Source organism: Orcinus orca, chromosome 2 (assembly GCF_937001465.1).
Source record: "Orcinus orca chromosome 2, mOrcOrc1.1, whole genome shotgun sequence".
NCBI classification, from domain to species: Eukaryota; Metazoa; Chordata; class Mammalia; order Artiodactyla; family Delphinidae; genus Orcinus; species Orcinus orca.
Window position 1 is genome coordinate 152,918,113 of NC_064560.1, and position 15,661 is coordinate 152,933,773.

Here is a 15,661-nt window from a genome sequence, read left to right on the forward strand (position 1 = left end):
CAGTATTCATATACCTAATGCTGTCATCTGTTATGTCTTTTCATAAGAAATGCCCATTGGAGTCTGTGTGCTCTTGGCAAGCAGGGACAACGTCATCATCTTAAGCACCTTGGCCCTGTTATATCCCTAACTAGATGGTGAATTCATGAGTATAGGGGCACATCTTCTATTGCTTTTGTGTTCTGCTTTTCACCAAGTAAATACTACAGTGCTGTGTGTATAACTTGAGTTTCATTAATGTGTAGTGATTAAATTAAAAGATAGGGCTGTCTGCAATCCAGTTTTTCAAGATAATGTTTGCCTTAGTTTTGTTAGGTAATAGAGATACCTTATTGACTGTGTATATGCCTATTAGACTTGCTTGCATTATAGTAATTTTCTTATCAAATTAACCACCTGTTCACTTTTTTTAGGGCGACAGTCTCAGAATTGAGAATCCTCCTTTGCCTGCATTCAAAGTGAGACTATACATATTGTATGGGTAGGAAGTTTCTGGTGACCTAGGGTTTTTTTTAATAAACTTTTTAACTTTAGAATACGTTTAGATATACAGGAGTTACAAAGATAGCACAGAGTTCCTCTGTAGCCCACAGGTACCCACTTTCCCTGTTGTTAACCTCTTACATGAGTGTGGAACATTTGTAATGAACCAGCATTGATACATTATAATGAACTAAAGCCCATACTTTTATTCCAGGGTGACCCAGTTGTAAAGCCTACATCCAATAATTTCTAAAAAATGAAAATCAATATTGAATGTCCATACTAGGTGGTAGCTTCCTGATTCTTAAAAGAAATGAAGTAACTTTGTAACCAATGGGGCTTGTCAGAAAGTAAGGAATTTACAATAATGTGGGTTTAAAATTCAAGTGGGGAAATCTTATAGCTTAACATTTTATTTGTAAGTTGGGTGTTTGTAAAGCTGGCAGGATGGGGTTTGATCAGTATCTAAGCTGTTTTGTTGTTGTCTGGGAAATATGGTACTATAACATGGTTTGTTCTTCATAAATAATCTATCCCAAGATGGTTGAACAGACAAGGGCTGCCCTGGAGTAGGAAATGTGCCCTCCTGGGACTGAGTTGGGATTTAGCTTAGGATACAGAATAAGTAGCCAATGGCTCAGAGGCTCAATTCTATGATTAAAATTAGTTTAAATTTAGTCGAATTCTTTCCCCAGGACTCTCCAACTTAAGATTAAATCTTATACCGAAGCACATTAGAGATATGGGTATTTTGCTATTTCAGTGGAACCTTTTAATCAGCTTTAATGCAGGCCTGGGTAAAGTAAAATCTTAATACTATCTCTCTTTCAGGGCTTTTCTAGTTTGCTATCCTCAAAGCAGAAAAAGGAGCAATGAAGCAGCACCGCTTCTTAAAGACTCTGCTTTTATAAAATTTTCTTCAATAATCCTCTTCTAGTCTTTTTTTTTTTAATACTGCACTATCTGAACTATAAACAAACTAGTAAATAAAAATCATATCCATGAAATTTTAAAATTATTTTAATGAGGCTCTGGAAACATCCCAAAACTCAGAAGATATTTTTCCCTAGTTTATTTTTTAAATTCTAGAAATTACGTCAGTAGAATTATCCCCCTTTAATTAGTTTAATTAGAAGTGGAAAATTATATGAGTAACTCAATTTGAAGTATAGATTTGAATAATTATACTGAGATTAATATCATTTAAGGGTTTGAATTTAAACAAGTTACATTTAATCACAGCTTATAATTTCTTGAAAAGATTTTAATGTCAGAGAGGAGGCCTAAATGTTGGAATATATCAATTCATAGGGAAAAATTTTGCCATGAAATATAATATTTGACAATGAAATTGTTTCAGAACTGTATTTCTCAGGTGGTATGCCTGAGAATATTATTCTACAGGACCTTAATAGATTTTTCTTGCGGGGAAATATTCTGTGCCCAAGTAAGTTTGAGAATTATTAAGTTAAATTTAAGAAGTTGCCCATAGGACTTCTCAGAGCCTTCAGTGCTTTCTGAATTGCTAAGAGAGGTTATACAGGATATCCTGTTTCCTCACCTAGTTACATTTTTTAGGAGAACATTCTGAGTACACAAATTTGACCTGATTTAGGAATTCATACCTTTGAAAATGTTGAGGACTTTTTTTTTTATAGTGATGATGTGTGCTATATTTCACATAGTTGCTTATCCCTAATTCTGTACCTCAAGATATTTTCCCAGTATCTTCTATGAAGGTGTTATATCCACCCCTCTGCTCAGCAACTTCTTTCTTTTAGCTAAAGTGTTGTTTCCATATGTGACTGCATATCAGAAATACTTGGGGAGCTTTTTCAAAAGATTAAGATTCCTGGGCCCTGACCCTGGAGATTATGAGTCAGTAGCAATGTCACTGTGCTCAGGATTCTGTATTTATTACAAACACCTAGGTGATTCTGATGCAGCCGACACTGGTCCTCCAATTGGTGCGTTGGAACTATTAAACTAAAAGTGTGCGTTCTGCAGATTGACGATTGGATTTGGAGTGCAGTTAGTTTGTGGTCATAGAACACGTGGGCTAACCATCCCATACTGGAGAGAACTATAGCACTGACCTCTGGTGACCCTGTGGGGTGATGTACTGGCTACAACCTAATGTGAAACAATTGCTATTATGCTTTAAGAGAAGCCGAATACTCCTAAGGGGCTTTTGGTCACCTTCCTAATAAGGAAATACTTACTGTATATGTTTTTACTTAGTTTGAGTAGCTCCCTTGTGGATGGTATTTCATTCATACTTTAAAAAGAAATACTAGTTTATATTTACTCATGGTGCCATCTAAGATATATTCTGTCCCATCTTCCTGCTGATAACAGATGGAAATTGAACCTTAAGCAAATAAGACTCATGTATGCTTTGATTTATGTCAGCAATGATAATAGCTCTTCTATTAAAACTGTATGGTTATACTTTCTGCCTGGAAATTCCTACATATCCTACAAATGTAGCTGGAAAGGAACAATATAAATAATTACTAATGGTTTGACAGACAAATAGTCTTAACATACCTTGGTTGAATAGTGTTATATTAGCAATAATATATGAAACACTAGACACATTCATTAAATATAGAAAATATCCACCATTGTTTTAAAATTATTCTTCAAGGTCTTGCCAATGCAATGAGACATGAAACAGAAATAAAAGTGTGATTATTGAAAATTGGAGATAAAGTCTTCATTACTTGCAAACAAAATTCTATACACTGAAAATCTGAGAGAAGTTAAAAAATAAAATGACATGGTTTAATAAACTGATTACATATGAGAGGTATCCAAAATCCATGGTATACAAATATAGTTTATACAGTCATGTTGTTTCTATGTATTAACTGGTTGGTGAAATAACATATAGAAAAATTAAGTTTGCATTGTCAGGTTAGAGAATCAGAAGCGAGAGCAGCACCATAAAAACTCAGGAAGAAAAAAGTTGTTAAGAGGGCTTAACAACCTCAGTAAGTGTTGTACATAGAGAGATCAATCAAAATGAATCCTGTGGATTCTCTTGATGGTCTAGAGATCACTGGCTTCCTGTAGCAAAGCCATGCTGGTGAAGAGAAGGAAGTGGAAGCCAGACCTCAGTGGTTGAAGAAGGAATATAATGTAAGAGCCAGGACATTTATTTGAGTTTGATTGTAATGGAAGAAAAAAAGAAAGAGATTGATAATTTTGTTGTTGTTGCAATTTTGTCATTTTGTTTGTTTATTCCAGAACCCTTCATTTTCTCCCATGTGAGACTGGAAACTTCTCAAAGGCAGGCTTCTGCTTCTGTGAGCCCTGTAGTACACAGTACTGCCTTAAATGTAGAGGGTTTATGTTTAATTCATGACTGAATGAAAGTTTATTTTTAATAGTTATTTTATTTATTTATTTTCCTTATTTTTCTTTTTGGTTGCGTTGGGGCTTAGTTGCAGCGCACGGGATCTTCACTGAGACAGTTGGGGTCTTTCATTATGGCGCTCAGCCTTCTCTCTAGTTGTGTCCTGCAGGTTTTCTCTCTCTAGCTCTGGCATGCCGGCTCCAGGGTGCGTGGGCTCTGTAGTTGAGGCACGCCGGCTCCAGGGCGCGTGGGCCTTGTAGTTTGCAGTACGCGGGCTCTCTTATTGAGGTGTGTGAGCTCAGTAGTTGTGGCACTTAGTTGCCCTGCGGCATATGGGACCTTAGTTTCCTTAGTTTGGGACCTTAGTTTCCTGACCAGGAATCGAACCTGCGTCCCCTGCGTTGGAAGGCGGATTCTTTACCACTGGACCCCCAGGGAAGTCCCTGAAAGTTTTAAAACACTTGATAGCGGGCAAAGCACAGAGTACGTTTCTGTGCATTCTCATTGATTAAGCGAGGGAGCCCTCACTGTGAGACGTGCTGTACCTGTGCCAACGAGACCAGTCGTGCTGCTGCTCCTCTCCTCGTCTCTCTCCTCCTCTCTCTCCTCACCAACCTTACCGCCTTTATTCACAGCCTCCTTTTGGGCTTTTTTTTACAGCTATGAAACCCACGTAGTCGAACGTCGTGATGCTGCTTCTGTAGGGCGTGTGATGAGGAGCAGAGTTTGGCTTTGGAGTGCTCGGAAGCAGAGGAATTGCCGAGGACTCGGAGCCCAGCCCTGATCACTAGAGAGCCCACAACACAATGAACAAACTGAACTTCCATAACAACAGAGTCATGCAAGACCGCCGGAGTGTGTGTATTTTCCTTCCCAACGATGAATCTCTGAACATCATCATAAATGTGAGTAGATCCCACTTTAGAAATGTCTAAATGATGATGTTCCCACCAGTGACCACATTCAAATTATGACTTGGCTAAGGATGAAATCATTACAGAATGAGACCATTAATAATGTGGGAGAATTGGGGTATTAAAGTGGTCTACACAGGTATAAACTTTGAATTATGGCTTAAGTTTAGCTGCTTTCAGCATTCTCTTGTCTGGTAAAAATAAGAGAATTTTGGTTATTATATTATAGAAACATGAACACTTTGCTATTTTTAAACCTTTATTGAAATATAATTTTTATGGATATCTGAGTTTGCTTTTTAAATACTTTTGAATTGTCACCTACACACGTGAAATGGCAGTACATAATTGCTAGCTTTTTAACACGCGCTTGATCATTGTTTTAATAGTAACCTGTAGCCTAAGTCTAGCCAATTTCAAGAATAGGCTGTGTATTTGAGTACTAAACTGTTGCTTATGGTTCATGAGTCAGAGTTAACTCTTTCAGTTAACCTGGACATTGAGGAATATGATACTTTTTTGTATTTTTTACTTTTAAAGTTGGCTTATAGTTTACTTACAGTGAAGTATAGGAATCTTCAGTGAGCAGCTCAGTGAATTTTTACAAGTGTATACATCCATGTAACCATCATCCAGCTTGAGATATAGTAGATTTCTAGTACCCCAGAAAGATCTTTTGTGATCCCTCCTAGTCAGTAATCTCCACCCAAGGGTAATGACTATTCCCACCTCTATCACCATGGAGTAATTTTCTTGTTTCTGAACTTCATGCAGCTAAGATTATGTGATATGCTCACTTTTATATCTGGGTATATTTTATGTACTCAACATTTGGCCTGTGAAAGTCATCCATTCTATCACATGTGACAGTAATTCCGTTTTCATTATTGTATAATATTTCATTGTATGAATATGTCCAGTTTCTTTTCCAACTATTATTGATGGATATTGGGTTATTTTAAGTTTGGGGCTGTTACAAATGAAACTATTTGGAACATTTTATGTATATGCACATATGTATACATTTCTGAGCTTATACCCGACAGTGGATTGTGAATCATGAAGTACACATATGTTTAGCTTTGGTAGAGACTGCCGAACAGTTTTATGTAACCACAATCATGCCTAGCATTTTTCAACCCCTCTCCCTATTATCAACTTTCATATTCTTTCACTGATTGTATTCTGATGGAATTAAGGGAAAAATTGCCTTAGTGCATGCCTTGAATTAGTTTTCTTTGCTATATGCAACTATATTTTTAACCCAATTGCTGTATAAAAGAATATTTCTAAATGTTATAATGAAGCTATATGACATTTAAATAGCTCCATTAAAAGTTTAAATAGGAAAAGGTTCTGCTTATTACCATAATTATTTTGGTTTTATTCTGTCAGTCACCACAGTTTCTTCACAGATTTACTAATGTAACCTTGTTTTTGCTCACAGGAATTGTCTGAGCATCAAACCTGCCTGTCGAATGAACTTTATCAATCCGTTAGGCAGAATTTCCTTTGATTAGCTACATTTCTACTCAGGGTACCTGAAGTTGTTTTGGTTTTGTGAAGTGATAGGCTGTTATTTTTGGCAACATTATCATTCTTTGTCAGTATGGGCACTGTCAGAATATATCAAAATGTAATTTACATGTATTCATGAATATGCTATTTGAGTTCTTTTATACAGTTATATAAAAAGATCAATTAAATTTTTTAAATATACATAAATATAAGCATAAGCACTTAAGAAACTTCTCTCCATTCCACTTCTTCGGTCTTTTCATCTGGTGGAATGTGTATACATGTGTTCATGTGTGTGTATGCACATATACAGGATATGGGGCAAAACCTTACTGATCTCAGGTAAGTTAGAAGGAAGACTAATCTGACTTCATGAGGAATACTAGGAGCTGACTATAATTTTCTAAGAAATTAATTTGTACTAAAATCTTAGCTGAGGAAGATAATTACAGAGAACAGACTGGCAGATAGCCAGTCCATTCGTTCCTGTAGATCAGTGATTTTACAACTTGATGTCCATCAGAATTACCTGGAGAGCTTGTTAAATACCCAAACTATTGGACTCCACTCCTTGGAGATGCTGATTTAGTAAGTCTAGGGTAGGATGGGGGATGTAGGTGGAAATCTGTACTTCACAATTTACTCTGCAACCTTGGGCAAGTTAGTTTCTTGGCTTCGGTTTCCTCTTCTGTAAAGTGGAGATAATCTTACTCTCCTCACAGGGACATTGTGAGGATATAAAGACATAACATGAATAAATGCTTATTACAGTGCGTGGTACCTGGGAATTGCTCAGTGAATGAGCACTTAATAGAGTAGCACTTGTTTTCATTTCTTTGAGCTGTGTTCTCACTGTTAATGAAACTCAGCTGTGGAGTCTGACTCCCACGTAGACCTGTTCTTATTCCAGGGTCCATAGACAGCCCTGCCATGTCCCGACTCCTCATTAGCAAGCAAGCTGTTGGACCAAAGGACGGGAGGAGGAACTGGGTTAAGTAATATGGAGTTCCCTCCTCGCTAGAAAGCCAACTCAGGGCTGCCAAAGGCCTGTCGTGTTCTACAAAGTGTTATTTTTGTCTTTGGAAAATAGCAGCTGATATTTGTAGAGTTGTGGTAGAACAAATTAACTGTAACAAAACTATTTCATTAATGGTCTCATTTTTTAAATCATTTCTAAACTTTTTTTTTAAACAAAGAAAGTTTGTTCCCTGACAAATGTAGTTGATAGAATGTTGCCTTTCTGCATGTGGGGTAAATATAGTGTTTTGGTCATTTTTAATTCTCCATGAGTTGAACTAATAGGGACTGTTCTAAATGATTTTAATCATCAGGTAATAAATATGGGAACTTGGAAATTTTTGGAAATCAAATGATGGTAAATGTAGAAGCCACAAAATTTTTGAGTGATATAAATTATGGGTAAGAGGTTACACCTCTTCACTGAGAAGAGAGTGAACAGTTCTTTTTCTGGAGCGTATTTTAAACATTCTTGCTCAAAATCAAACCATTGACATTGAGAATCAAATGCTGTTTTTATTAGAAAGTTCCATATAGAGTATATTTTTAGATAATGCTTTCATTCTTATTCTTAATACCTCATACTCTATGGCACTTTTTAATGTTCCCATTGCTCCTGAAGATTAAAGAACTTGAAAAATTTCACAATCAGCTAAAATGTAGCCTTAAAGACTCATAATATGCAAATGCAAAAAACTCAAGCTTGTTTTCACAGCAGGTAAGACTTCAGAGCCACAACCTTACTTAATTACAGTTTTTAAACAAGAACATTGTTATTTCCTTAATAGTTGTTAAAGAGCTTTATCAGTTAGGCTCCAAATACTTGATTTAAACTAGCGGAACAATAATAATTATATAGGGTGTGGGGGGGGAATGCACAGCATTATTTGAACAGTAGTTACACAAAGTTACAACATAGTTCATTTTGTATACACCGTGTGGTTTGGAATTTTTCTTTTAACGTTTTATCACGTTTTACCCAGAGTGCTTTGTATATGACATTTTATTTTATTTTTTTATTATATTTTAAAAATTTATTTATTTTTGGCTGTGTTGGGTCTTCGTTGCTGTGTGCGGGCTTTTTCTAGTTCGAGCGGGGGCTACTCTTCATTGTGGTGTGCGGGCTTCTCATTGCGGTGGCTTCTCTTGTTGTGGAGCACGGGCTCTAGGCACGCAGGCTTCAGTAGTTGTGGCACGTGGGCTCAGTAGTTGTGGCTCACGGCCTCTAGAGCACAGGCTCAGTAGTTGTGGCACACGGGCTTAGTTGCTCTGCGGCATGTGGGATCTTCCCAGACCAGGGCTCAAACCCATGTCCTCCGCATTGACGGGCGGATTCTTAACCGCTGCGCCACCAGGGAAGTCCCATGACATTTTAAAATACAGTCAAATCTGAAGATTAAAGAAGTCCTAGGCTATATGACATCTGAAGTCTCAAATTTGTAGTATCTAATTCAATTTTATTTAACATTAGACACTTTTTCCATTACTTTATCATTTTCTTTATTTAAGCTTATTTGTAAAGTGGAATCATAGTAATATAGAACTCAAATCCAAAGCCTTTTTAGTGAACGAAGATGATACTGATTTCCTATTGGCAAATGTATTCCCCCAGTGGTGTTGGTGGATGCGTATTGATACATTTTCCCTAAATTCTTACGTAGCACGTTACTAAATGATTTGCTCAGTGGGTCAGAGAGTCGTCTGTAGTCATGGAACAGAAAGAAGGTGAGGAGCCCACAGGAAAATCAGATCCCTAGCTTTTGTTCATCAGACGTTTACTGAGTGCCTGCTGTATATCCTGAATATAAAATAAGACACTGTCCCAGCTTCACTGAGTTCCTGTAACTTCTAAAACAGCCTAAGTGGTACTCTCTGGCCTTACATAAATACTTTTTGCACTTTCTAGTGGATAAGGTGCTTCAGATTATTTGCCATTTAACAGTGAATGTGGAAAAGAGCTGTAAACCTATTTTTCTTACTCCAGTTGACATTGTCACCATTTTGAATTGTTTGGCTTTCAATTGTCAAGAGATCTCAACACGTTTTTATTTTCTGAGTCTGAGTTACATATTAAGGTATGATAAGAAGTCATTAATTCAGAGTTAACTAATTTAGAATTTGTAATCATTAAAACTGTAACTGTCATCATTGTTGAAGAAAGAAGTTGCAAGTTAATAGTACAAATACGAGGGGAAATGCCACATAATATATGTACCTAGACTGATAAACTGTCATGTTGCACATATTTTATTAATATACATATACAAAAATATTGTAATACAAAATGAGCAAAGGTGTGAGTTGCTGCCTCTGCCACTTCTAGCTACATGACTGCAAGCTGTCTGGCTTTTCTTTTCTACTTCTATCAGATGAAGAAATTGACCCACGTGGTCTCTTAGTGTCAATCCCAATACTGATAAGCTTTAGTGGTTCTGAATTCAACAAGGCAGACTCATTAGAATTATTGTCTCCCAAAACACTTCATTAAACATTTGAAAAGTCATTAGAACTGTATCTTTTAAAGACTGTTATCGTTCAACATGTGACTTTTCAGAATAACTTAACCCCAGAGTTCCAAATTAATACGGTTTTATTATGTTTGAATTATACTAGGACTCAGAAAAAGAACCTGGTTTAGGTACTTACAAGATGTGTCAATTATTAAAGTAAATAAAAGCTAGGTATTCACTCATTGTGCAGTATGTGAGCATTTTGTTTAGACCATCAAGAGGAAAACTTTCTTTGTAAAGATACTTGCCAAATTAATAATTTTGATAATCTGATTAGGCTATTTGGGGTTCCTTCTGAAATACATATTTATCATGCACCACGGCTATAGAGTAAGGCCTTGTCCATGTATCCTAAGATTTATGAGTCTTGTACAAGACTGCAGTGGTACTTTATTACCAGGTTGTAGAAATTTGAATTGTGATCATTATTATTGAAACACAGCTGCAGATTAAAGTGATTTCCGTAAACCAACTGTCGTTTTGCTAGTGTCAGCTTGTCCCTTCAAGGCATGTATTTAGGATGCATTACATTGCCTGATTGTGGCTCACTGTCTGGACTTGGCTGAATTGTTATCTTAAATGTGTGTTTGTTTTTGTCTCTTTTCCTATAGGTTAAAATTCTGTGTCACCAGTTGCTGGTCCAGGTGTGTGACCTACTCAGGCTAAAGGACTGTCACCTCTTTGGACTCAGTGTTATACAAAGTAAGTCTCAATCCCATCTCTGATGGAGTTAGCCAACTGTCCCTGAGGAAATGACATTTTATAGCTGTAACTTAAATTGAGCATATTGTTATGTAATTATGATTGTCAAAATACCCATAAACTGATCATGATTTTTAATCTAGTACTCATATTTTAATATGAGTACTGTTCTGTATTTCTTACAAGTTTAGAATTTTAGGTCATGAATTTATTATGGTTTGAACTTAAAAATTTGTTCCTCTTTAGGAGTCTGGGTTTTATGTGTTTGCTCTTTTATGTTTTAATGAACTAAGATTGATTTTTGTTTCTTTGCACTCAGGGAGCAGCTGGCGCTAGTAGGAAATTGGATTTTTTTGTAATTTAATTTGTTTTATAATTTTTAACATTAAAAGACATTTAGACATAATAAAACTGACTTTCCTCTATTCAGCTTCTCTTGCTGTTGAATATATAGTATAACAAAGTGATCTATTAATTTACTCTTATTTTGTGTTTTTCCTTCCTTGCCCCTTCTCTTTTTTCCAGTCAGAACACATGACTTAGAGAAATGGGATCAGTTTCTTCTGTATACTTTATGTGGAGAAGATTTTCAAGCAAAGGGCTCCATATAAGCTTTCTCTGCCAATAACACCTTAGTTAGAGTTAAGTTCCCAGGGTTTAAGTGCAGCCGTTCCTTAAAACGTTCTTCTTTCAAATCATATTTTAAGATTTCTCTAAGTTAGTCTTCTAGATGCCAAAAACCTTTCAAATCTTTGCTCAGTTTTCCAAGGAGACCTTTTTTTGTGAAATTTATCTATATTTTATATTTGGATATGAATTATTTTATACTATTGGAATTGGTTTCAATTTAAAGGCTTATGATATCTTGAGAATCTGGTTAGTACCATAAAGTGCTTAGGTTTGCCGTGTTGGAAAGTATATCATGATCAACTGATCAACAAGTTCAGCTCCAAAATGTGAGCAGTTTTCAGTTGTCTAAAAAGACAGCTCTGGAGAGGCCAGAGAGCATGGAGCAGGAAGTGAGGAACCAGCCATTTGCTCTTCAGCTTCTTCCTGTGGTAGTGAAAGCAGTAAAAACACAGATGCTCAGCTCTATCCTTGTATTAGTACACACCTCAGTCATTCTTTCAAGAAAGGGTCTGGGGGTATAAGATGCCCTACAGATTCTAAGTAACCTTACTTTTATTTTGTACTCAGAGTTAATTCTTACTACAGCTACAGCCAGACTGTTGATCTTTGTTGTTGAACAAGTCAATCTCATAAAACCAGTTTACAGCTTCCTTAGGTTTCAGAATAAGAGTTTTTCAGATGTCCTTTTTAAAAGAGAGATTGCAGGATGGCAAAAAAACATTGGAACAGGAATCAGATGACCTGGTTCTGATTTTGGTTCTACCACTAGCTAGCCATGTGGCTTTAGACATATCCCTTGCCTTCTCTCCATTTCAGCTTTCTCTCAGGTCAAATGGAAATCCCTGTTCCACCTGTTTTCAGGATTGATGTGTGCTTGAGAATTCCTGAAGTACGAAGCTCTGGTCAAACTGTCAGATGGTAGAGACACAGTGATAGTTTAAAAAAATATGTATGTGCCATTATGGTGAACAGTCTGTTCTTTTCATTATGTTGCTTCTTCAGACAGGAACTCAAGCCAAACACAAATCAGATTCAACAGTAAGGTTGTCTGATCTTGTCCATTTCATGTTTAATTGGTAACATAAGAGAGATGGGAGATAGTTTTAGTTGACGTGATAAGTGGATTTTAGTAGCGTCCTCTTGGTTTGGGGACCTCTTCCTTACCCGTTTCATCCAAACTGGTTGACTTGATATGCCATTCATAGACAAAAAGTAGCTTTACCCTTCCTGTTCTCTTATGACGCTTTTCCAGTCAAACTCCAACATTCAGTCATGAGTGACAGCGTGGTCAAGTGTGTTATCCTTGAAGCAGTCAAAGAGACACACTTCTCTTCCAGAATGAGTACATTTGTATCCAGGGCTTTCCAAGAGCATGCCCCCATAGTGATGGTTAGAGGAAAAAGAAGGAGCTTTTTTTAAAAAGATTGAAAACTGTACAAGATAGGAAGGCTTTTCATATGAAATATCTCTCTCTTTAAAAGAGTCCATTTGGGAAATCAGAAAATTTTTACATTTTTTACCAGCTTGTTTTCACATGTTTAGATCATTTTTATATGGGTTTTTTAGCAGTCTTATTTTCTGTTCATCTTAAGAACATCATTCCCTTGAAGAAATATTTTGGCATTCATTCTTGTTTTGCATAAGATTCTTCTCCTCTTCCCACAAGGTCAATCCCAAAGGCAGTGCAAGTAATGCTTTATCATTTCTTCATGCTGTTTTATGTGGAGGAGACAGAGAAGGAATAGTCTAAAAGACTTCTCTTCACAAAGCACATGGGTCTTAAAGACCATTCTTCACGAAACACATGGGTCAGGCTCCTCACTTGGAAATGGGTTGGTTCTCATCAGTGTTTTCTAATTTCTTACGTAACAATTAAGGCGGTGTTTCTGCCCTGTCTCATTACTTTGCACTTATGAGATGAGTCCTCTGTGAGCCAAACAAGAGCATGTTTTTCCTAAAACCGAGTAACACCCACAGTGTTGGAAGTTAAACTGTAAGTTATAACGACCCCAGAAACTAAGTAAAAGTAAGAGTTGGAATCTAATATTTCTTCTAAATGTTAACATATTTTTAACGAGACATGTTCTGTATTGCAAAAGCAAAATAATTCATAAAGCTTGTCATTAATGTCTATCCCACAGAACCTTTTATCTTTTAATATCCTGTTGAGTTTTCTTGGTAATATGTGAATTCAGAGTACATTCACAAATCTGGAGGCTTTTTTGAAAAACCCATTTCTTTTCTTTTGAAAAAATCTATCCTTTATCACCTTGTCTCCTTTTTTTTTAATGTGCAGATAATGAACATGTGTATATGGAGTTGTCACAAAAGCTTTATAAGTATTGTCCAAAAGAATGGAAGAAAGAGGCCAGCAAGGTACGACAATACGAAGTCACTTGGGTGAGATTACATTTATGAGCAAAATTCTTTTGATTTTTTAAAAGGTTTATTTTAATTATTATACATTAGAAAAATATCTTAACACTTTATACAGTAAATATTGGGAAAGCGAAATGAATTATAAGTTCTAAAATATCACATTAGTGAAGTATTAATAGCTTATAGCATGTAGCAATAGATTTTGAATATCTGCTAAAATAATATTGGATAATAACCTTTTAGTAATCTTGGGATAATATTTTGAAATGAAAAGCATGGAAAAAGTATTTGTTCCTGTTCTTTGGCCACGTTAGTTGTCAAAACTGATGGTCTAGAAATTATTAGTCATTTTAAAATCCATTTTTACTATCCTTACATTTGATATTTTGTTACTTTATTGAACCAGTGCCTTCCATTTGCATAGGGGAGCATTCACTGGGAATTTACCTAGTGTTTTCAAGATCACCCCCTCGCAAATCAGTAATAATCCCCAGTGTCTAATCCTCAATCCTCCAATTTGTATTTAAGAATTCTTGGAGTAAACTGGAAGGCTACTTCAAAGCCAACTACAAAGTAAGGAACGTGAAGGTCTAAATAAACAAACAGCATGTTAGCATTTGTTATGTGGAATGTCAGACGAACAGAACATTGTAATGAGGAGCAAATGGTCACCACAGGGGACAGAGCTGAGAGAGGAGCTGGATCTCAGCTAGAAATTTCCACTGGCATTTATTTTTATCTTCCCGTATGTTGTCATTGGCATTACAGTGAATGAGTATCAGATATAGTTATAAAACTTCCCGTTTTCACATAAACTTGGTATCCATCTAGGACAACTGAGACAACTGTCTACCCGCTGCAAGCCCCTACTCATTAGAAGTAGATCAAACCTTTTAGTGTTTAAAAAGTTACTTGTAAATAATGGTATTTGTTGTTTTTGAAACCCACTTTTGAAGTAACTAAAAACAGCCTGATTTTTACGCATGTCTTTGTTTAGGGTATTGACCAGTTTGGACCCCCTATGATCATCCACTTCCGCGTGCAGTACTATGTGGAAAATGGCCGATTGATCAGGTATGAGGACAGGGAGAAATTCCGAACCGTTATTTTTCTACAGTACTCATCCTCTAACATATCAGATAAAGTACTTGTGTTTATTGTTTGTCTCCACCTGCTAGAATATAAAAGAGCAGGGATTAAAAAAAAATTTTTTTTACGCACGCATGTATCTTCAGTCCCTAAAACAGAGGTACAGTAGACACTCAATAAACATTTGTTGAATGAATGAGTGATAATGTTAGACTATCAGTGAAAATGTTAACAATCTCATCAGCTCACATTTTCTCTACTCCACATTTTCAATAACAAATCAGTCACCAAAAAGATAAGAAAGAACTAGCACTCGTGTAAAGTGGAAAGTTGGTTAATGGATTATATTCTTTTCTGGTGGTGGTGTGAGGAGTGGAACAGCAGCAGGAACTCGTTCCTATAAAAATGCATGGGTGTTTATATAGCCTGGTTTTCTTTTCACTTTTGGGGTCTTGCTTCTGTTCTTGGCAGTAGCTCTAAAGCTAAGATTACGCCCAGTGGAGGTATCCTGTGAGAATCTTAGATGCAGTTTGGCAAGGGCAGGTAATTGATTCTTTTTCTGGAGGCAGGTGCATGAATAATACTGTGCTCATGATACAGACTCAGAATTCCCCAGTTTAGAAGCTCAGTTTATTATTTGTATAGGAGGATTCAGTGCTGGAAGACTTTCAGAGGTGATTTTGTTGGCTGATAGAAAATACTAGAAAAAACTAAAAAACTCTGTGTTTTACTTATTTATTTTTAAATTTTGAGAAACCCCACGTAAAAGGGACAAAGATACATGTGGCTAATGAGTTGTATCTGAGATTTGCTCTTAATATTTATGTTACTGCCACATGCAAATTAAAAAGTAAAAAATATTAGCCCGTAAAGAATGTTTTTAAAGCAGAGAAACTTTTCTAGTTATTCTCAGTTTATATAAAACTTTTTCTAAGTTTACTTAATTGGAATGGAATGTGCTGGAAAGAAGGAAAATATATTATTTAGCCACTAATTAGCCCCCTGGGACTAATGAATGTTTAATTGATCTCCTTGCTTCTGCCCTTTTCCCCAGTGAT

The 15,661-nt window shown here is 36.2% G+C and overlaps 1 protein-coding gene across 11 annotated transcripts in view; it reads left to right on the forward strand.

Annotated features, from left to right (window-relative positions):
• Positions 1-15,661, forward strand: part of FRMD6 (FERM domain containing 6) — a 262,742-nt gene that overhangs the window by 223,052 nt on the left and 24,029 nt on the right. For 9 of the 11 annotated variants that reach the window (XM_049706308.1, XM_049706311.1, XM_049706309.1 and 6 more), the window contains 4 exons: positions 4,505-4,749; positions 10,415-10,505; positions 13,432-13,535; positions 14,512-14,588. In XM_049706308.1, coding sequence (XP_049562265.1) covers positions 4,651-4,749; positions 10,415-10,505; positions 13,432-13,535; positions 14,512-14,588 — 371 coding nt within the window. In that variant the 5' untranslated portion in view covers positions 4,505-4,650. The remainder of the gene's footprint in view (positions 1-4,504; positions 4,750-10,414; positions 10,506-13,431; positions 13,536-14,511; positions 14,589-15,661) is intronic. The other 2 variants (XM_049706312.1, XM_004285598.3) reach the window with 1 other exon arrangement.